This window comes from Nicotiana sylvestris, chromosome 8 (assembly GCF_000393655.2).
Source record: "Nicotiana sylvestris chromosome 8, ASM39365v2, whole genome shotgun sequence".
Lineage (NCBI taxonomy): Eukaryota > Viridiplantae > Streptophyta > Magnoliopsida > Solanales > Solanaceae > Nicotiana > Nicotiana sylvestris.
The window spans coordinates 112,802,535-112,820,676 of NC_091064.1; the positions used below are offsets into that span (position 1 = coordinate 112,802,535).

General features: G+C 38.5%; 1 protein-coding gene across 1 annotated transcript; it reads left to right on the forward strand.

Annotated features, from left to right (window-relative positions):
* Nucleotides 1–15,479: 15,479 nt before the first annotated feature.
* LOC104249990 (ubiquinol oxidase 2, mitochondrial) lies at nt 15,480–17,879 on the forward strand. The gene is made up of 4 exons (XM_009806529.2): nt 15,480–16,009; nt 16,131–16,259; nt 16,979–17,467; nt 17,583–17,879. Exons 1-4 carry the CDS (start codon nt 15,626–15,628, stop codon nt 17,640–17,642), a joined length of 1,062 nt encoding a protein of 353 aa, XP_009804831.1. The 5' UTR covers nt 15,480–15,625; the 3' UTR covers nt 17,643–17,879.
* Nucleotides 17,880–18,142: the final 263 nt, after the last annotated feature.

An 18,142-nucleotide genomic window follows, 5' to 3' on the forward strand; every position in this document is an offset into this window, starting at 1 on the left:
TTGAAACTGCTTTTGGTTGTTCGTGAACTAGTGGTCATACTGTTGCTGTTTGTTGCTGCTGTGTTACTGTTGTATTACTGCTGTCTGTTTGATTGTTGCTGATATCATTCTTCTTCTTCTCATCTTATTGTCCAACATCCAGGTACACATTCTAATTTCACTGGTGTAATGATGAACTTGGAGCATGAATAAGAGTATAAGAAGAATTGCAGTCTGAATTTAGTGTAGTGATTTTTATCTTTTTGTTGTTTGCAGTTTAGAACATTCTGTATACCCGACATGTAAAGTTTGACTTCCAAACTGTGTAATGGAATAGTTTTCAGTCTATAAGAGTTTGGTCTAGTAATTTGTCGGTGTATGTTAATCAAGAAGAAACTAATGGTGTAGTAGTGATGTTCGGCCAACAATGGTTTCACATAGGGTCGGTTAAGAATGACAATGCAGTAATCGCGTTTGTTTCACCTTGGTTCCTCAGTAGATAATATATATTTCAAAGGCATGCTAGGCAGTTTGGATTATCGCAAAAGATAAAAATTGCATAGGTCATGTTATCGGATAAATGTCGCCTGAAACATGTAGTGGTATCACCTAAGTTAGATAGGGCCAGTTTTAGTCTTTTCGCCTTTAAGTGTTGAGCGTGTATGGAATAATTAACTGAACCTCATACGTATGCCCATCGATGAACAAGGTTGCCATATGCATGTCTACTTTTCCGATCCAATCAACTGGTTATCACATTTTGAGAGTAGGTAATTGAAAAGTACTTCTCGATTGTTTTATTCCAGAGACGGATTTAATAGAGAAAATGTAGTCATTTTAGGATATCCTTTTAAAATAAAAATGAGACGAGCCTCTCCAAATAAAACGCGTAGATTGCGGGGCCCTCACAAAATGTATGGCTTTAATTATTTAGCCTTCGGGACGAGCCGTTTAGCAAATTTCACGGTTTTCCCAAAATACCAATACGTTAGTCTCTCTAGGACACGCTCTAATAAATCTTACCTTCTTAAACTCGGGCGCACATTTATGTGACCTAAATCCAAATCTCAACAGAATCGAAATCCGTCTCTAATCACGGGTACATTGATTGTGACGTGGTTCGAGATGTGTGTCCATGACGTTGAAAATTCCTTTCAAAAAATAAGAATGAGATGAGCCTCGCCAAATAAAAATACAAAATTGCGGGGCCCTCAGTAAAAATTTGCTTTAAAATTACTTAGACTTCGGGATGGACCGTTTAGTAAAATTCCACGGCCCTACCCAAAGTAAATGATACACTAGTCACTTTAGGCGCGTATTTAATAATGTTATCTTCCTAAACTCGGGTGCACATTTACGTGACCCAAATCCCAATCTCAACAGAGTTGAAATGTAGCTCTAACCACGGGTACATTGATTGTGACGTGGTTCGAGATGTGTTTCCACGATATTGCAATTCTTGATAAAATAACAATAAATGATAAAAGCGGTTAAAAGTTAAATTTTGCACATAGGTTCAACATGTATTAAATCAGATAATCAAGCCAAATATGACAGTTGAGCGACCGTGCTAGAACCACGAAACTCGGGAATGCCTAACACCTTCTCCCGGGTTAACAGAATTCCTTATCCGGATTCCTGGTACGTAGACTGTAATATGGAGTCATTCTTTTCCTCGATTCGGGATTAAATCAGTGACTTGGGACACCCTAAAATCTCCCAAGTGGCGACTCTGAAATAAATAAACAAATCCCATTTCGATTGTCCTTTAATTGGAAAAAACTCCGGGCGGCTGCTAGGGTTTCGAGGGGTTTGGGACCCTTTCTGAGAGAGACGAAGGAACAGGGTGGGGTGGTTGGATAGGGGGCGGGGTAAAAGGGTTAGGTTTATATATGAATTAGGGGTTTAGATCCTGGCCGTTGGATCAGGTGAGATTGATGGCCAGGATCTATTCACAGGAGGGGGACGACGTCGTTTGGGTGAAGTGGTGGGTGAGACCGGGTGTGGTAATGGATCGGGTCAGGTTAATGGGTCTAGGGGAGGGCCTGGATCCGTTGGATCAATGGGGTTGCACGGCTCAGATCAGATTGCCTGAAACGGCGTCGTTGAGGTTTAATGAGTGGCCTGATCGGGATCGTTCATTTGAATCAGATCAACGGCTCAAACGGGGACGCTGATACGGCGTCGTTTGGGACCGTGCCTGGGCAGCCTGGGCTTGGACTGGGTTGGGGTAATTGATTTGGGCCTGACTTCCATTTATATTTCGGCCCTATCCGAGTTCTTTTCATTTTTTCACAACTCTTTTCTTTTTCTTTAATTATCAAAATTAAACAAAACTCCTAAATAAATTGTAAAAATCAAAAAATAAAATTACACACATATTATTTAAAACCTATAATAATTAACACACAAATTAACAAAAAAAAATAAAAATCACTCAATGTCCAGAAATACACATGCATATATTTTTTGATTTTCTTTTAACCGATTTATGGTTAATTAATTTCTAAATGTACCATTAATTCCTAAATGCATGCAACATGTATTTTTGTATTTTTGTTTACGGACAGAACAATTATCAAAATGTCACGCATATTCTCAAAATTGTACACCAAGGAAAATCATTTTATTTTGAATTTTTTGGGAGTAATTCTCATATAGAGCAAAAATCACGTGCTTACAGCTGCCCCTCTTTGCCCGAAGACACGAAGGGTTTTCGTGCAAAGATAAAGTGAGCAATTTTTGCTCATCCGAGTACTCCATGTGAAGCATTAATTTTTTTTTTTGGAAAAGATTTGACCGAGCCTTTGCTTCAGAGGTTTCCTACATATCCTGGGCTAAACAGGAATCAGGTCAATGTAGTTCGGGAAGTTTCGGTAGCTGGGACTACCATGTGACTGTAATGTTCGCTGTTGCTGTATGTTATTACTGCTGTTGTATGATGTTACTGCTGCTGTATGCTGTTATTTCTGTTCTACCGATCTCCTTATTATATCGTGCTAAAAAGAAAACAAGAAGCTAGGCTAGACTGCAACTTGTTCTTGTTGCCTTGTTTTCTTGTCGGCTTGTGTTTCCTCCGGTGCTTTTCTTCCGTGAATTTGGGGATGACACTGGCCCTTTGCTTTTTTGAATACCAGTTTTCATCATTTTGTTCGGTCCACTGGGGACATGGCTTTCTTCATTAAGCTTTTTGGAGGTTCCTCTGGGGATACGACTTTCTTCATCAGATTTGTTATGTTGGGCATAATTTAATGTTCACAAGCCGCTTCTTTCAAGACGCGTCTTTTCTTCCTTTTGACTCAGGTGCTTGAATTTGTGCTGGGACCTCTTGTTGAAACCTTCTGCTTCCTGGTGCTGGGATTTTTATTGCTTCATGCTGGGGATTCCTGTTGTAACCTTCTGCCTTCCGGTGAGGTTACTGATTTCAAAATCTGCAGTATGACTCAAAAGTATTCCTCTTGTTATACAGGTGGGCGCCTATCTAAACTAAGACATAAAATATTCCTCTTGTTATACAGGTGGGCGCCTATCTAAACTAAGACATAAAATATTCCTCTCCTATACATGTGGGCGCCTATTTAAACTAAGACATGAAAATATTCTTCTCGTTATACAGGTGGGCGCCTATTTAAACTAAGACATAAAATATTCCTCTCCTTATACAGGTGGGCACCTATTTAAACTAAGACATGAAAATATTCCTCTCGTTATACAGGTAGGCGCCTATTTAAACTAAGACATAAAAATATTCCTCTCGTTATACAGGTGGGCGCCTATTTAAACCAAGACATAAAAATATTCCTCCCGTTATACAGGTGGGCGCCTATTTAAACTAAGGCATAAAATATTCCTCTCATTATACAGGTGGGCGCCTATTTAAACTAAGACATGAAAATATTCCTCTCGTTATACAGGTGGGCGCCTATTTAAACTAAGACATAAAAATATTCCTCTCGTTATACAGGTGGGCGCCTATTTACACCAAGACATAAAAATATTCCTCTCGTTATACAGGTGGGCGCCTATTTAAACTAAGACATGCAAATATTCCTCTCGTTATACAGGTGGGCGCCTATTTAAACTAAGACATAAAATATTCCTCTCATTATACAGGTGGGGGCCTATTTAAACTAAGACATAAAATATTCCTCTCATTATACAGGTGGGCGCCTATTTAAACTAAGACATGAAAATATTCCTCTCGTTATACAGGTGGGCGCCTATTTAAACTAAGACATAAAATATTCCTCTCGTTATATAGGTGGGCGCCTATTTAAACTAAGACATAAAATATTCCTCTCGTTATACAGGTGGGCGCCTATTTAAACTAAGACATAAAAATATTCCTCTCGTTATACAGGCGGGCGCCTATTTAAACTAAGACATAAAATATTCCTCTCATTATACAGGTGGGCGCCTATTTGAACTAAGACATGAAAATATTCCTCTCGTTATACAGGTGGGCGCCTATTTAAACTAAGACATAAAAATATTCCTCTCGTTATACAGGTGGGCGCCTATTTAAACCAAGACATAAAAATATTCCTCTCGTTATACAGGTGGGCGCCTATTTAAGCTAAGACATAAAATGTATTCCCTTGTTATACAGGTGGGCGCCTATTGGTAAAAAACTTGAAAATGTTTGAGTCTGTTTCCTCGTTCCTCCGGGAAAAATGTTGAAAACGGCAGAAAATTTTCTTCCCCAGTTTTGGTGACCTTTCTTGCGTCGTGTCCTTCTGACATCATCCATCTTTATTTTCCTGTAGCAGACAAAGAGAATTTTGTTAGTTTTAATCATGGTGAGCAGTCGTGTCATTCCTGCTGGGGGATGATTTTTCCTTTTCCCCTTCTTTGCTCTCAAAACTGGTTGGGGATAAAGCCGCTTGCTGGGGTTGGTATGTCTACTGGGGATGGCTTTTCATTTATCTCTTCCCTGCCTTCTTGTTTCAAAACAAGCTGTGGGAGTCCTCTTTAATTCCAACACTATTTTCTTAGAAGTTTTATTCCCTCCCAGAACTGCAGGGCATAGAATGTTATCACCTGGGGATAACCTTTAGGACTGTTAGGGTTATCTTGCAGTGGATTAATTTTCCTTTCCCGTGGTGTCTGACCACCTCGGACCTGGGTCCGTGATTTATCGACATTATGCGGGGGAACCTTCTTGGAACTTGGTCCACAAGTCCCTCACCCGTCGTTTTCCGCTTTCTTCACGTCACATTTAACTTTCTAAACAATTCGTCCTTTGGTTTTGCAACAAACGCCTTTTGTCTTATCGCCTCGGATTTTGGCCTGTCCCATTCGTATTTTGCTTTTGTACCACTTTGGCTTCTGGTAGTAAACTCTGAGAAATCCTTTTCAAAACGAATTTTTTAGAAAGAAATGAAAAAGATACAAAAAGGAGAAAAATCTTTCTGAACAAATACTGGTGGGAAAGAAGACAAGAAAAGAACTTATCTGGATGATATGACTGGTCCTTATGGTCATGTCGTGCACTATGGATTCCCGACCCAGTCTATTTGTACCAATCAACCTGCCTGATGGCCTTACTTGCTAGGGATAAATAGATGTCCATTTCTTCGCAAATGTGGATCCTTTTGCCAATCTGTCTTGTCGCCTTACAGTGCCCTTCGAGGGGTTTTCACTAATAAGACTTTCTCTTTTCTCTCAGCTCCCGGCGCCTTACGGTGCCTGTGAAGTTTTTCACCAATAAGACTCTCTCGTTTTATATCTCTCATCTTTCGTCGCCTTATGGTGCCTGCGAAGGTTTTCACCGATAAGACTCTCTCATTTTGCCCTTCAACGGGGAATTGGGGTGTTGCCGACATGACTCTCTCTTTCGGAGATTCTTTCTGGCTATCAGTTCATTTCTCATTTATGATCCCCCTCTTTGCTGGAGATCAGCGTATTATCCTCGGCTTCCATTGTCCTAACTTGGCACTTCTCGGACATTGATCGGGAGGTCTTTTTGGGCATCGATGTTGGTTTTGTGTGTCAAATTTTAACTTAACTCCGATGGGTGAAGTGTTACAACTCTTGGAATCAACCCTTTTGGATATTCAAAACATAATTCCTGCCCCAATTTTCTTGCTTGGGGAATTTTATATTTACACTATGTTGAGCTATGCGCATTTCACACATTATGACCGAGCCGTGAGGCGCCTACGTATCCTCTTTGAGGAATCAGGTCAAACGTAGTTCCTAACTCTCTTGTTTTTCTTGTGATTTTTATCTTTCTCTTCTTTTTTTAATTTCTTCTCTTTTTTTTTCATTTTTCTTCTTTTTCATATCTTTTCCCATTTAGTGATTCCAAAAGAGGGGTATGAAAGAACAACTTAAGGCTCAAAAAGGGGGAAGCAAGGGTTAAAAGTGTTTGGATAGAAGAAAGAATTGCCTCCGTCATTTCATTATCCAATAAGTACCAAATACAAACAAACGAACCAATAACTATCGTAATCGAAGAAATTATGCATAATATCTTTTGACTGCATTAGAATTGATAGCCATGTCGACACATATTCCCTCGACATCTGTTAGGCACAAAGCACCGTTGGACAACACTCTGGTCACGATATAAGGCCCTTGCCAATTCGGGGCGAACTTGCCTTTTGCTTCGACCTGATGCGGGAGGATCCGTTTCAATACCTGCTGCCCTACTTCAAATTTTCTGGGGCGTACCTTCTTATTGTACGCCCTTGCCATTCTCTTCTGATACAACTGACCATGGCACACTGCTGCCAACCTTTTTTCGTCTATCAAACTCAACTGTTCCAATCGAGCTTTGACCCAATCGTCATCACCAATCTCAGCTTCAGCGACAATCCGGAGGGACGGAATTTCGACCTCCGCTGGTATTACTGCCTCAGTTTCGTACACCAACAAATAAGGATATGGAAGTCCGGACTGTAGTGCGATAACCCAACAAGGCAAAGGGTAATTTCTCGTGCCATTGTCTAGATCCTTCCACCATCTTCCGCAGTATCTTCTTGATGTTCTTATTGGCTGCTTCGACCGCTCCATTCGCCTTGGGACGATATGGGGTGGAATTGCGGTGTGTAATCTTGAATTGTTGGCATACCTCTCTCATCAGGCTGCTGTTAAGATTTGCACCATTATCCGTGATGATCACTTTTGGGATCCCAAATCTGCAGATGATATGGGAGTGAACGAAATCCACCACTGCCTTTTCAGTTACCGACTTGAAGGTTTTAGCCTCGACCCATTTGGTGAAGTAGTCGATGGTCACCAGAATGAACCTATGGCCGTTGGATGCTGCCGGCTCGATAGGTCCAATGACGTCCATGCCCCATGCGACAAATGGTCAGGGCACTGACATCGTATGCAACTCTATTGGCGGAGAATGAATCAGATCTCCATGTATCTGACAGTGATGGCATTTCCTCACGAAAGTGATACAATCATGCTCCATGGTGAGGCAATAGTACCTTGCTCGAAGGATCTTCTTTGCCAATACATATCCGCTCATATGTGGCCCGCAAACTCCAGCATGTACTTCTGCCATAACCGTCGTGGCTTGACCGGCGTCTATACATCTTAACAATCCCAAGTCCGGGGTTCTTCTGTACAACACTCCTCCGCTGAGGAAGAAACCATTCGACAAACGCCGGAGGGCTCTTTTTTGGTCTCTAGTGGCCTGTTCCGGGACGCTGATACGGCGTCGTTTGGGACCGTGCCTGGGCAGCCTGGGCTTGGACTGGGTTGGGGTAATTGATTTGGGCCTGACTTCCATTTATATTTCGGCCCTATACGAGTTCTTTTCATTTTTTCACAACTCTTTTCTTTTTCTTTAATTATCAAAATTAAACAAAACTCCTAAATAAATTGTAAAAATCAAAAAATAAAATTACACACATATTATTTAAAACCTATAATAATTAACACACAAATTAACAAAAAAAAATAAAAATCACTCAATGTCCAGAAATACACATGCATATATTTTTTGATTTTCTTTTAACCGATTTATGGTTAATTAATTTCTAAATGTACCATTAATTCCTAAATGCATGCAACATGTGTTTTTGTATTTTTGTTTACGGACAGAACAATTATCAAAATGTCACGCATATTCTCAAAATTGTACACCAAGGAAAATCATTTTATTTTGAATTTTTTGGGAGTAATTCTCATATAGAGCAAAAATCACGTGCTTACAACAACACAAACACAACATAGCAAACCTAACATAACATAAATTCAATACAACTAATGAAAACACATGACAAGGGAAGCATAAAGATACACTACTATGCTCAACACGTACATGTCATTGTTTAGTCACGACCGCCTAGCATTCTCTGCTCCAACCACTTGAGTTGGTCTTCCAGCCTTTTTTTTTCTTCCACCTCCTTGAGTTTCGCCTTCAACTCCGTAACTTCTTGTTTGGATTGTCGCTCTCTTTCCTACTGCTTCAAACACAAACTATGAAGAGAATACAACTTGTCTTTGTAGTATTCCTACTCACAGGGTTCATCAATCCATACCTCAAAATTGCAAACAGGTTCGTCGGGTTGCCTATAAAACTTGTTCATACACGCCCAGTAACGACGTCCAGCTTCTTCCCAACAATCGTGCATCATGCATCTTTTGCCGCACTCGCACCTTGGGACATAAAGGGGTTGTTGAGACATTTGTTAAAGCGTAAAGAGAAACCTTGGTTTTATGGAAATATTTGCTATTGGTTATTGTTAAGCGCAGAAAATAACTAGAATGCATCTGTTATTTATAAGGAAGATTTCACACAAAACGTAGTATTATACCGCGCTATACATATTAAATTTTTCTGAAACGAAACAGCTTTTGCGTAGTCGGTTCAACTTTTTTCAAACCTAAAGGACAACACGCAAAACGTAGTATTGTACCGCGCTATACATATTAAATTTTTTTGAGATGAAACAGCTTTTGCGTAGTCGGTTCAGCTTTTTTCAAACCGACAAGACAACACACAAAACGTAGTATTGTACCGTGCTATACATATTAAATTTTTTTGAGATGAAACAGCTTTTGCGCAGTCGGTTCAACTTTTTTCAGACCGACAAGACAACACACAAAACGTAGTATTGTACCACACTATACATATTAAATTTTTCCTATTGGTTATTATCCTTTATTTTCTTGTATGTTGCTTTAGTTATTTTCTTCGATTCCTTTTTTAAGACAGCGGCCATTTTAAGAAGCAAATTTTCAAGAAGGATAATAAAGGATGTCTTGATTTTATAGGTTTTTTTTTAAATTTTCATATATGTTGCTTTAGTTATGGTTGTTGTGCTTTTATCTCTTCGAATATTATGTTATGAAATTTCAATCTTCAGATTGGTCTTCTTTACTAACAACAATAAGTTGAATGTTTGAACTACCATATCATCATCCCAATTCAAAAGGTCATGTTAAAAATTAAGATGTAACAAGATTGTGGAACATAATTTTATTTGATAGATACTGCAACATACACAAGTACAGACACTTTTTACAAAAACATTACGAAAACAAAAGAGTAGGTGTATCCTTGATAGTTGGGTACATTCGACGAACTTGCACCAGGAGCTGGATTACCACCGCCACCCACACCAGCTGAATGACATTTACGACGGTCGTGTCCTGTTTGCGAGTATATGCCATATTTACGCGCATAAACGGTGTCACCAACGTCTATTTGGTTCCGTATACGCGTTCTTTTTTGCACTTGCAGCTTGTGCAAATAGTCATTGTTACACACCATTTTAAAAGGTTCCGGCGGCCAATAATTCTCAGCACCCAATGGCTGCAACTGCCTACTATATGTGTCTACGTATGCAGCAACACTATATTGCCTATCAATATAGTTGGTTGCCCCTAAACTAACTTGTTGAAAGCACTTCAAGGCATGTGCGCACGGCATGTGGTAGATGGTCCATTTCCCACATGAATGCAACCTGCTGGCTTCATTCACCATCTGTATATTATTCCCCCGGTGTCCACGGATAGCAGTGTGAACTTCAAAAATACCCCGATCGTGATCATACTGTAAAAATGAATGCCAATATGTTTGCCTTCTATACTTCTCAAATCTTCTCATCGGTATTGGTATAAATTAAACACTCATTTCCATCAATACCGATGCAGATCTATGCCTTTCAACAAACCTCTTCGCAATCTGTTTGAATGTCATTCGGACCATGACAGTGACAGGCAAAGCACGTGCAGACTTCAACAAGCCGTTGAATGACTCCGACACATTTGTAGTTAGGGCTCCCCATCGTCTGCCACCATCAGCATGCAATGTCCACATGTGAAGCTCATGTCCCATCAGCTAAGTATAGGCTCGTGGATCTAACTGCCGGATCGCTTCCATGCTCCTCATGAATTTGCACTGCTGGTGCTGAGTTGCAGCCATCCACATTAAATCATGCAAGGCCTTGTCGTGATATTTCTTCTGGAAATTGGCTTTCAGGTGCCTCACACAGTAACGGTGGTATGCATAGGGTTCCTGCCATTCAGGCAAATGCCGTAAAGAACTTAAAATACCACCATGTCGATCAGATATTAGACAAATACCTGAACGTTGTTTGACAACGTGCTTCTTCAAGTGGTTCAAAAAAAGCATCCACGTCTCTTTGCTTTCATTGGCACAAATGGCAAAAGCTAGTGGAAATATTTGTCCGTTGGAATCTACTGCAACTGCAATCAAAAGCTTAATATCATACTTTTTATAGACATGAGTACTGTCTATGGAAATTACAGGACGATAATGCACAAAACCATCAATTGCTGGTTTAAATTACCAGAACACATAGTTGAAAATATATCCGGGTATGTCCGGACTCCGCTCACGCTTCCATTCAACAACAGACCCGGGGTTAAAGTGTTGCAATGCGCCCATGTACTTGGGCAGAGATGAAAATGACTTATCCCAGTCACCGTAAATATTTTCAAAGGCACGTTTGTGCCCGAGATATGCCTTTCTTTTGGTTATAGTACACCCATACTCCTGGTGGACGTCTGTAATACACTCTTTAATCTTGAACCTAATGGACACTTCCAAGTATGGAATCAAGACAAGAGAAATCAAGTCTACATCCAGGTTGAAGTGAATCTCATTGAATGTGTCCATTTCACTCTGTGGGTGCTAATATATTTACCCACTTTTCACAAGCCTGATTTCTTCTTGCTGGCCCGCAACATCCAGTGACAACCCATAAAGTCTCTACGGCATACAGCCTTGTATACCTCTATATTTGACTCCCTTACCGTCATCTCACGGCACACTCTTACGCTGTAGATTTTTATAGTCATAATTAAGCGAGCTTTATTAGGAAAATACATGCCACTTGCCAGCACCGCTGGTCTAGACTGATCTCACATTGCTGACCGAAATTCGTCAGCATCCCTTGTGAGGGCATCCACATCCGGCATACTTGGCAAATTATCAAGGTAGGGAATATTCCGCTCATGAAATGGTATATGGGACTCATACACTCTTGGTCTAATGGGAGGTGGAGGAGCATGCTCCCTCGTCAGCTCAGGTTCGACATTCACTTCCTCCTCATCATCACCCTCATCAAGGAAGGGTGTGTCATCTCCAGACTCATCGGCATTGTTGTCATAATCACTATCATCTTTCTGACTCTGCACATCTGCCAAATCACGAGTCAATACGTCGTCTATGGGCAACTGTGTAAGGTTAGAAACATCAAGTTGCTCGTTTTCACTACACAAAAAGAACAAAATGATAAGTTACTCGACTAGATAAATACTTTACATCTAGCTATATCACTTTACTTACAAGTCGTACTATCTTGACGTTCCATGATGGACATTTTCTTGTTGGTGATGACTCCCGGATGGACTACAGCCGGCCAAGACGCTAGAACTACGCATATTCCAACTAGGAGCGGGGTCATAACTTGTAAAATTCATATCCGGACGGTACCCCCTATGAAAAAAATGAGTATTAATACAAATCCAATTCAAACATAAAATAAACATCGCTAAAGCGTAGAAAAATTGAAGTTTACCAGTCGTCTTATGGATTATATAAAGTCAAAAAATTATTTTGTCGCTGCTCATTCGCCGGTGGTGACAAGTTTAAATCAAGGCAAACTCTTTCATCAGGAATCTGTCCGGCAAAAACTGCTCCAGTATAACCATCCGATGACTGGGGGTTATCCCTACTATGCACACCCTCATTATTGGGAACGTCTTCAACCTTGACGTACATTTCCAATAATTTTATTACAATAAATTCCCTGTATTCATCCGGAATCCGCAAAAAATCTCTAAGAGTTTCATCATCTTCGATGTTAAACTCAGAATAATAAGCAAACTCCTACGGAGTCACAAAATACGGAAATCTACCGGTTACTTTAAGATTCACCGAACGTTTTCTCACACTCATTTTTTTACATAACAACTATACTAATTTATCATACTCCATTGTAAGCAGCAATTTAACATGACACTATGGAGGTGAATTATACCTCATAGAGTTATTCTCCATTACAATCTCACCCCTCACCCCAATATAATGAAACCTTTATTTTTGGCTCTTCAGACATTATAAAAAAAAATGCTTGATAATAAGAAGAGAAGTATGAAAGGAAGTTTGAAGGAAAGTTTTGAATGGATTTTCATAGAATCCTAAAGCCTTCAAATAAAGCAAGTCCTAGCTTGAGCTGCAGAATTTTTTTTATGTAAAATGCAGTATGATACAATGCTTTATGTATTTGAATTATTGTTATGTCAGTTATCCGCAGAACACTTATTGGTGGGCCCGAAAATGAAGTAAAACGCATACACAAAAAAACGAAATATTTATGTCAGTTATCCGCAGAACACTTATTGGTGGGCCCAAAAATGAAGTAAAACGCAGTACAATACTGCGCTTTAGTAAAACGTAGTATTATACTGCATTTTACATTAAAAAACGAATTATTAAGTAAAATACAGTATAATACTGCGTTTTCCTTTAACGGCTACAATTCTGTTAAACTAAAACGCAATATAATACTGCGTTTTAGTTAGAAAGGTAACTTTTTTTTAGCTGTATAAAGGTATTTTGAGTCCAAAAATTCATTATTTTGGTTTCGGACCGTGATTAATCAAGTATGTAGTGGGATTTAACTACTTACCAACAATTCAAGTATGTAGTGGGATTTAACTACTTACCAATTGATCTGAGGACAATAAATATCCCTTAGAAGTACTTCCCAATCTAATGTAATAGCAGATTTGGCAGATAATGAATTTTGAGAAAATAATTTTATTTATATATGATGACTAATGTGTAATAATTGAACTTTGAGGCTGGGTCAGAACTTCCCACTACATACTTGATTAATCACAGTCACCCATTAATATTAATTAATGAAAAAAGTTACGTCTATAATAATTAAAACTTGAAGGTTGCCAAATCAAGTTATAAAAAAATATTGCCCAACTCACCCAAGTCTCTATATAATAGGTGGGGATTTAATTTTATTTTATTTAACCTATTTTGTATGTATAATACTAGATCCAGTACTAGTAGAAAACCAAAAAGAATTTCTTGGTGACAGGTGCAATGACGTGGTGGGATTATAGCCGCTTCTGGGTGCTTGGCTGTTCTCTGTCTTATTATGGCAACTACGAATAAGAAATTACCAAATATAGTATTGAAACTAGCTGTGCTTAAAATAAAGAAAAATTAATAATAATTGTGCCTAAGCTTAATGGCAAATGCATGATTCAATGACTTTGGACCAACTCTTGCCCTTCACGAAACCTACTATTACTTGTTCCCCAAGATGTACTTTTTCCAAAGAAAAAGAGAAGCAAAACACGAAAATTGACCAAAAAGCTACTTGCGTAACCTTTTGCCATTAATTTCCAGAAAAGCCCTTGGAGTTTTGTATTATTTGATTTGACCACCATACTATGCATTTATTAAGTTTTCATCAGCACTTACATTTTATTTGACACATTAATTTTTGTAAGGTGCATGCAGTTTTAGTCAAAATCATTCACCTCAACAATGTAACTAAGTAAAACCAAACTATGGGTTATCACCTTTGATCACATGGATTTAATTTCAACCGATTCATCCTTTAAAGTGCTTAGCATTAAACTCATTGTACATTTAAAATTACTGGTTTAGAAGTTACTCAATTAAAGTTTAGTTATTATTACATAGTACATACTAATATTGTGTGTCAAAAGTATTTTGTTTAGCTGAAGATAAAGTTATACTCCATACATTCATATCACAACTGAATTAGATGCGCAATTTTGTTCACAAATATAATTGTAGGCTCGCATTTGGTGTCTTATGTGATAAGATTGTGTCACTAAAACTTAAAAGTAACTTCTACAAAATGATGATTAGACCAACTATATTGTATGGAGTAGAGTGTTGGCCAGTTAAGAACCCTCATATCCAGAAGATGAAAGTAGTTGAAATAAGGATCTTGAGATGGATGTGCGGGCATACCAAGTTAGATAAGATTAGGAATAAAGATATTCGAGAAAAAGTGGAAATGACCCCCGTAGAGAATAAGATATGGGAGGCGAGACTGAGATGGTTGGGACATATGAAGAGGAGAAACATATATGCCCCAGTTTGGAGGCACGAGAGGTTGGTCTTGGTGGATATGAGGAGAGGTAGAAGTAGGCCAAAGAAGCATTGGGGAGAGGTGATTAGGCAGGACATGACGCATCGCTTAAGCTTACGGGAATATGACCCTTGATAGGAGGGTATAGAGGTCGAGAATTAGGAAGGTTAGTAGCTAGTCGATCATTTTTTCCCCATACCGATAGTATTAATGTTAGAGTAGCATTTTTTTTATTCTTAGATTGATATTACTACCTATTGTTTGATTGTTATCTTTTGCTTCGATTTTTTTAAGATCTTGTTGTTGTTACTACTTGTTGCCATAGCTTATTTTTATTTTTTTTAGCCGAGGGTCTATCGAAAATAACAGTTCTATTCTTCCAGGGTAGGGGTACGTCTGTGCACACACCATCCTTCCCAAATCTCACTTGTGGGAATTCACTAGTTTGTTTTTTTTGTTGTAATTTTAGTTACAAATTCTATTTCATACATGAAGTAAATATCAATGCATGTCAATCAGATATTACACGTATAATAATGGTACAAGGAACTCATACTTCGAGCAAACATACACCGCAAAAATTTATTGTTAATATTCAATCTATGACTTGACTTTCTAGTCATATTCAATATACTTGATTTGACTTAAACAAAATCACTAAACTTTAGATTTTCAAGTTCAAATTGTGGCACGGGTCATTTTAGCCATTTCAGGCTTCTCCAGAATTTACGGAACCACACGTCTCAAAAATATCTCAAACGCTAAAAGAAATGGCCGCCATAAAATTAATAAAATATACGTAACTGTCGGTCCCACACAGTCTTCACGCGAAGCTTGATCGAACCAACCGTATAACAAAAACTAAAAATAAAATAAATTAAAATTAAGCGAGAATATAAAAATGTCACCCTATATAAAAGGAGCATGTTTCGTAAACCCTTCACACCAACAAAAAAAAAAAAAAGGAAGACAGGAATATTACAAAAAGAAAACCTCTTGCCTTCTTCCCCAAGATTCTTTCCAAACTTCCTGCAACTCTTCAATTTTGATCGGAGTTATCAAAGATGATGACACGTGGAGCGACAAGGATGACCCGAACTGTGATGGGTCACATGGGTCCACGTTACTTCTCCACGGCAATTCTTCGAAATGATGCCGGAACCGGAATTATGAGTGGCGCCGCCGGTTTCATGCATGGGGTTCCGGCTATTCCGTCGGAGAAAGCGGTGGTGATGTGGGTTAGGCATTTTCCAGTGATGGGTTCACGCAGCGCTAGTACTGTGGCTTTGAATGATAAGCAGCACGATAAGAAAGTGGAAAACGGCGGCGCCGCCGCATCTGGCGGCGGTGATGGCGGTGATGAGAAATCAGTAGTGAGTTATTGGGGTGTTCCGCCTTCAAAGGTTACTAAAGAGGACGGTACTGAATGGAAATGGAATTGCTTTAGGGTAAATTTAATTTAGCTTTTCACATATTTTCTGATATTTTCTTTTTGAAAGTTGTCGAGATTTTAGAGAATTTAATTTTTCTTTTTTGTGACTAATGGTGGATTTATTTTGTGGGACGTAGCCATGGGAGACGTACAAGGCTGATTTGTCAATAGATCTGACGAAACACCATGCGCCAACCACTTTCTTGGACAAATTTGCTTATTGGACCGTCAAGGCTCTCCGATACCCCACTGATATATTCTTTCAGGTATTTAAGTTATTCTTTTTCTTGTATTTGTATTTCTGGTTGTTTGAATATGACGTTATTTGTCCGAACAAATTTGGTACTCCTATATGGCTCTCACCCGATTTAGAAGAGAAAAAAGTTCAGTTACCTTTCCCAGAATTTTGGAATATTGCTTAGACCTTAATAATAATAATAATAATAATACTAATAATACTAATACTAATAATAATAATAATAACATTATTATTTATTATTTATTATTATTATTATTATTATTATTATTATTATTATTTCAGGCTGTGATACTCTATTTTTTACCTTTTATTTTGGATCTTGCTCTTACAAGAAATGCTTTTAATCTCGTTTCTGAAGAATTTTAGATTGCTTTCTTATAGTTTGTAGTAATAAAAATAGTACTAGTTGCTTCTGTGGTAGATTTTAATTGAAAGCAACTAAGAAGAAATAAACAAATGAAGGGATGGCTAAAGTTTTAAGTAATTTTACTCCGTTATAGATCCAGATTCAAGAATAACTCTTCTTTATGCTATCAACATAAAGAAATGTGGTCAACTTGAATATTAAAACTAATTATCATTGAAAATCAAGCATGGGATGGGCGAGAATGATATTCTGGATGTGGAATTAATTATTACCACAAATTCTTTTATACCTACTGAAGTTCAATTCAATGCAATTCTATTGGAGATTAATTTGTGTGGGTTATAATTAATGTGGTGCAGAGGAGATATGGTTGTAGAGCAATGATGTTGGAAACAGTGGCTGCAGTGCCTGGAATGGTGGGAGGAATGTTGTTGCACTGCAAATCACTGAGGCGATTCGAACAGAGTGGAGGATGGATCAAAGCACTGTTAGAAGAAGCTGAAAATGAGAGGATGCACCTCATGACTTTCATGGAAGTAGCCAAGCCTAATTGGTACGAGCGTGCACTAGTCTTTGCAGTGCAAGGCGTCTTCTTCAACGCCTACTTTGTCACTTACCTTCTTTCACCAAAGTTGGCTCATCGTATCGTGGGTTACTTGGAAGAAGAGGCAATTCATTCCTACACTGAGTTCCTAAAGGAATTGGACAAGGGTAACATTGAGAACGTTCCTGCTCCTGCTATTGCCATCGATTACTGGCGTCTCCCTAAAGACTCCACTCTCCGTGATGTTGTCTTGGTTGTTAGGGCTGACGAGGCTCATCACCGTGATGTCAACCACTTTGCATCTGTAAGTGGAGCAACACAAAACAGTTATAGACTGTTTATATAGCAAACTCTAATTAATTATGGTTGATTTTTGTTCTTAAGTCCTGACTAACTAATTTCTATGCTTTTGATTGCAGGACATTCATTATCAGGGACAACAGCTGAAGGACTCTCCAGCACCAATTGGGTATCACTAAGCCACTAATACACAGATTGATCAAGTTAAATGTCGCTGTTATGTTCTTTTTTGTACTGGTATAGAGCTAATGTAGTACCTACTACTATTTTGAATGTTGATGTACATATTTTTTTTCTGTGGATTTGGTTGGTTGTTTACTACTGCCTTCATGAATCTCTGAGATGGCAGTAGAGCACAATGAGCTCTGTATGATTGGAGCATATACCTTTTTGATAAAATTTGCCATCTTGGTTGACCTTTTGCTTTTTTTTTTTTTTTTTTTTGTGTGTGTGTGTTTTATTCGTTGAATTTTATTAGTAGAAGTTAGATTGATTGATCGCCCTTTAAACATGTTGAATTTGAGTGAGTGTTTGAATTGTTTCAAACCGCTACGTCGTACCTAAAACAAACAACCAAAATGGGTTCGTTATGGCCTTTGAACAAATTAAAAAGTGGATTGAACTTTTAGAAATTATATTCTCAACAGGATATCAGGTTTTTCTGAACTTGGCGAAGCTC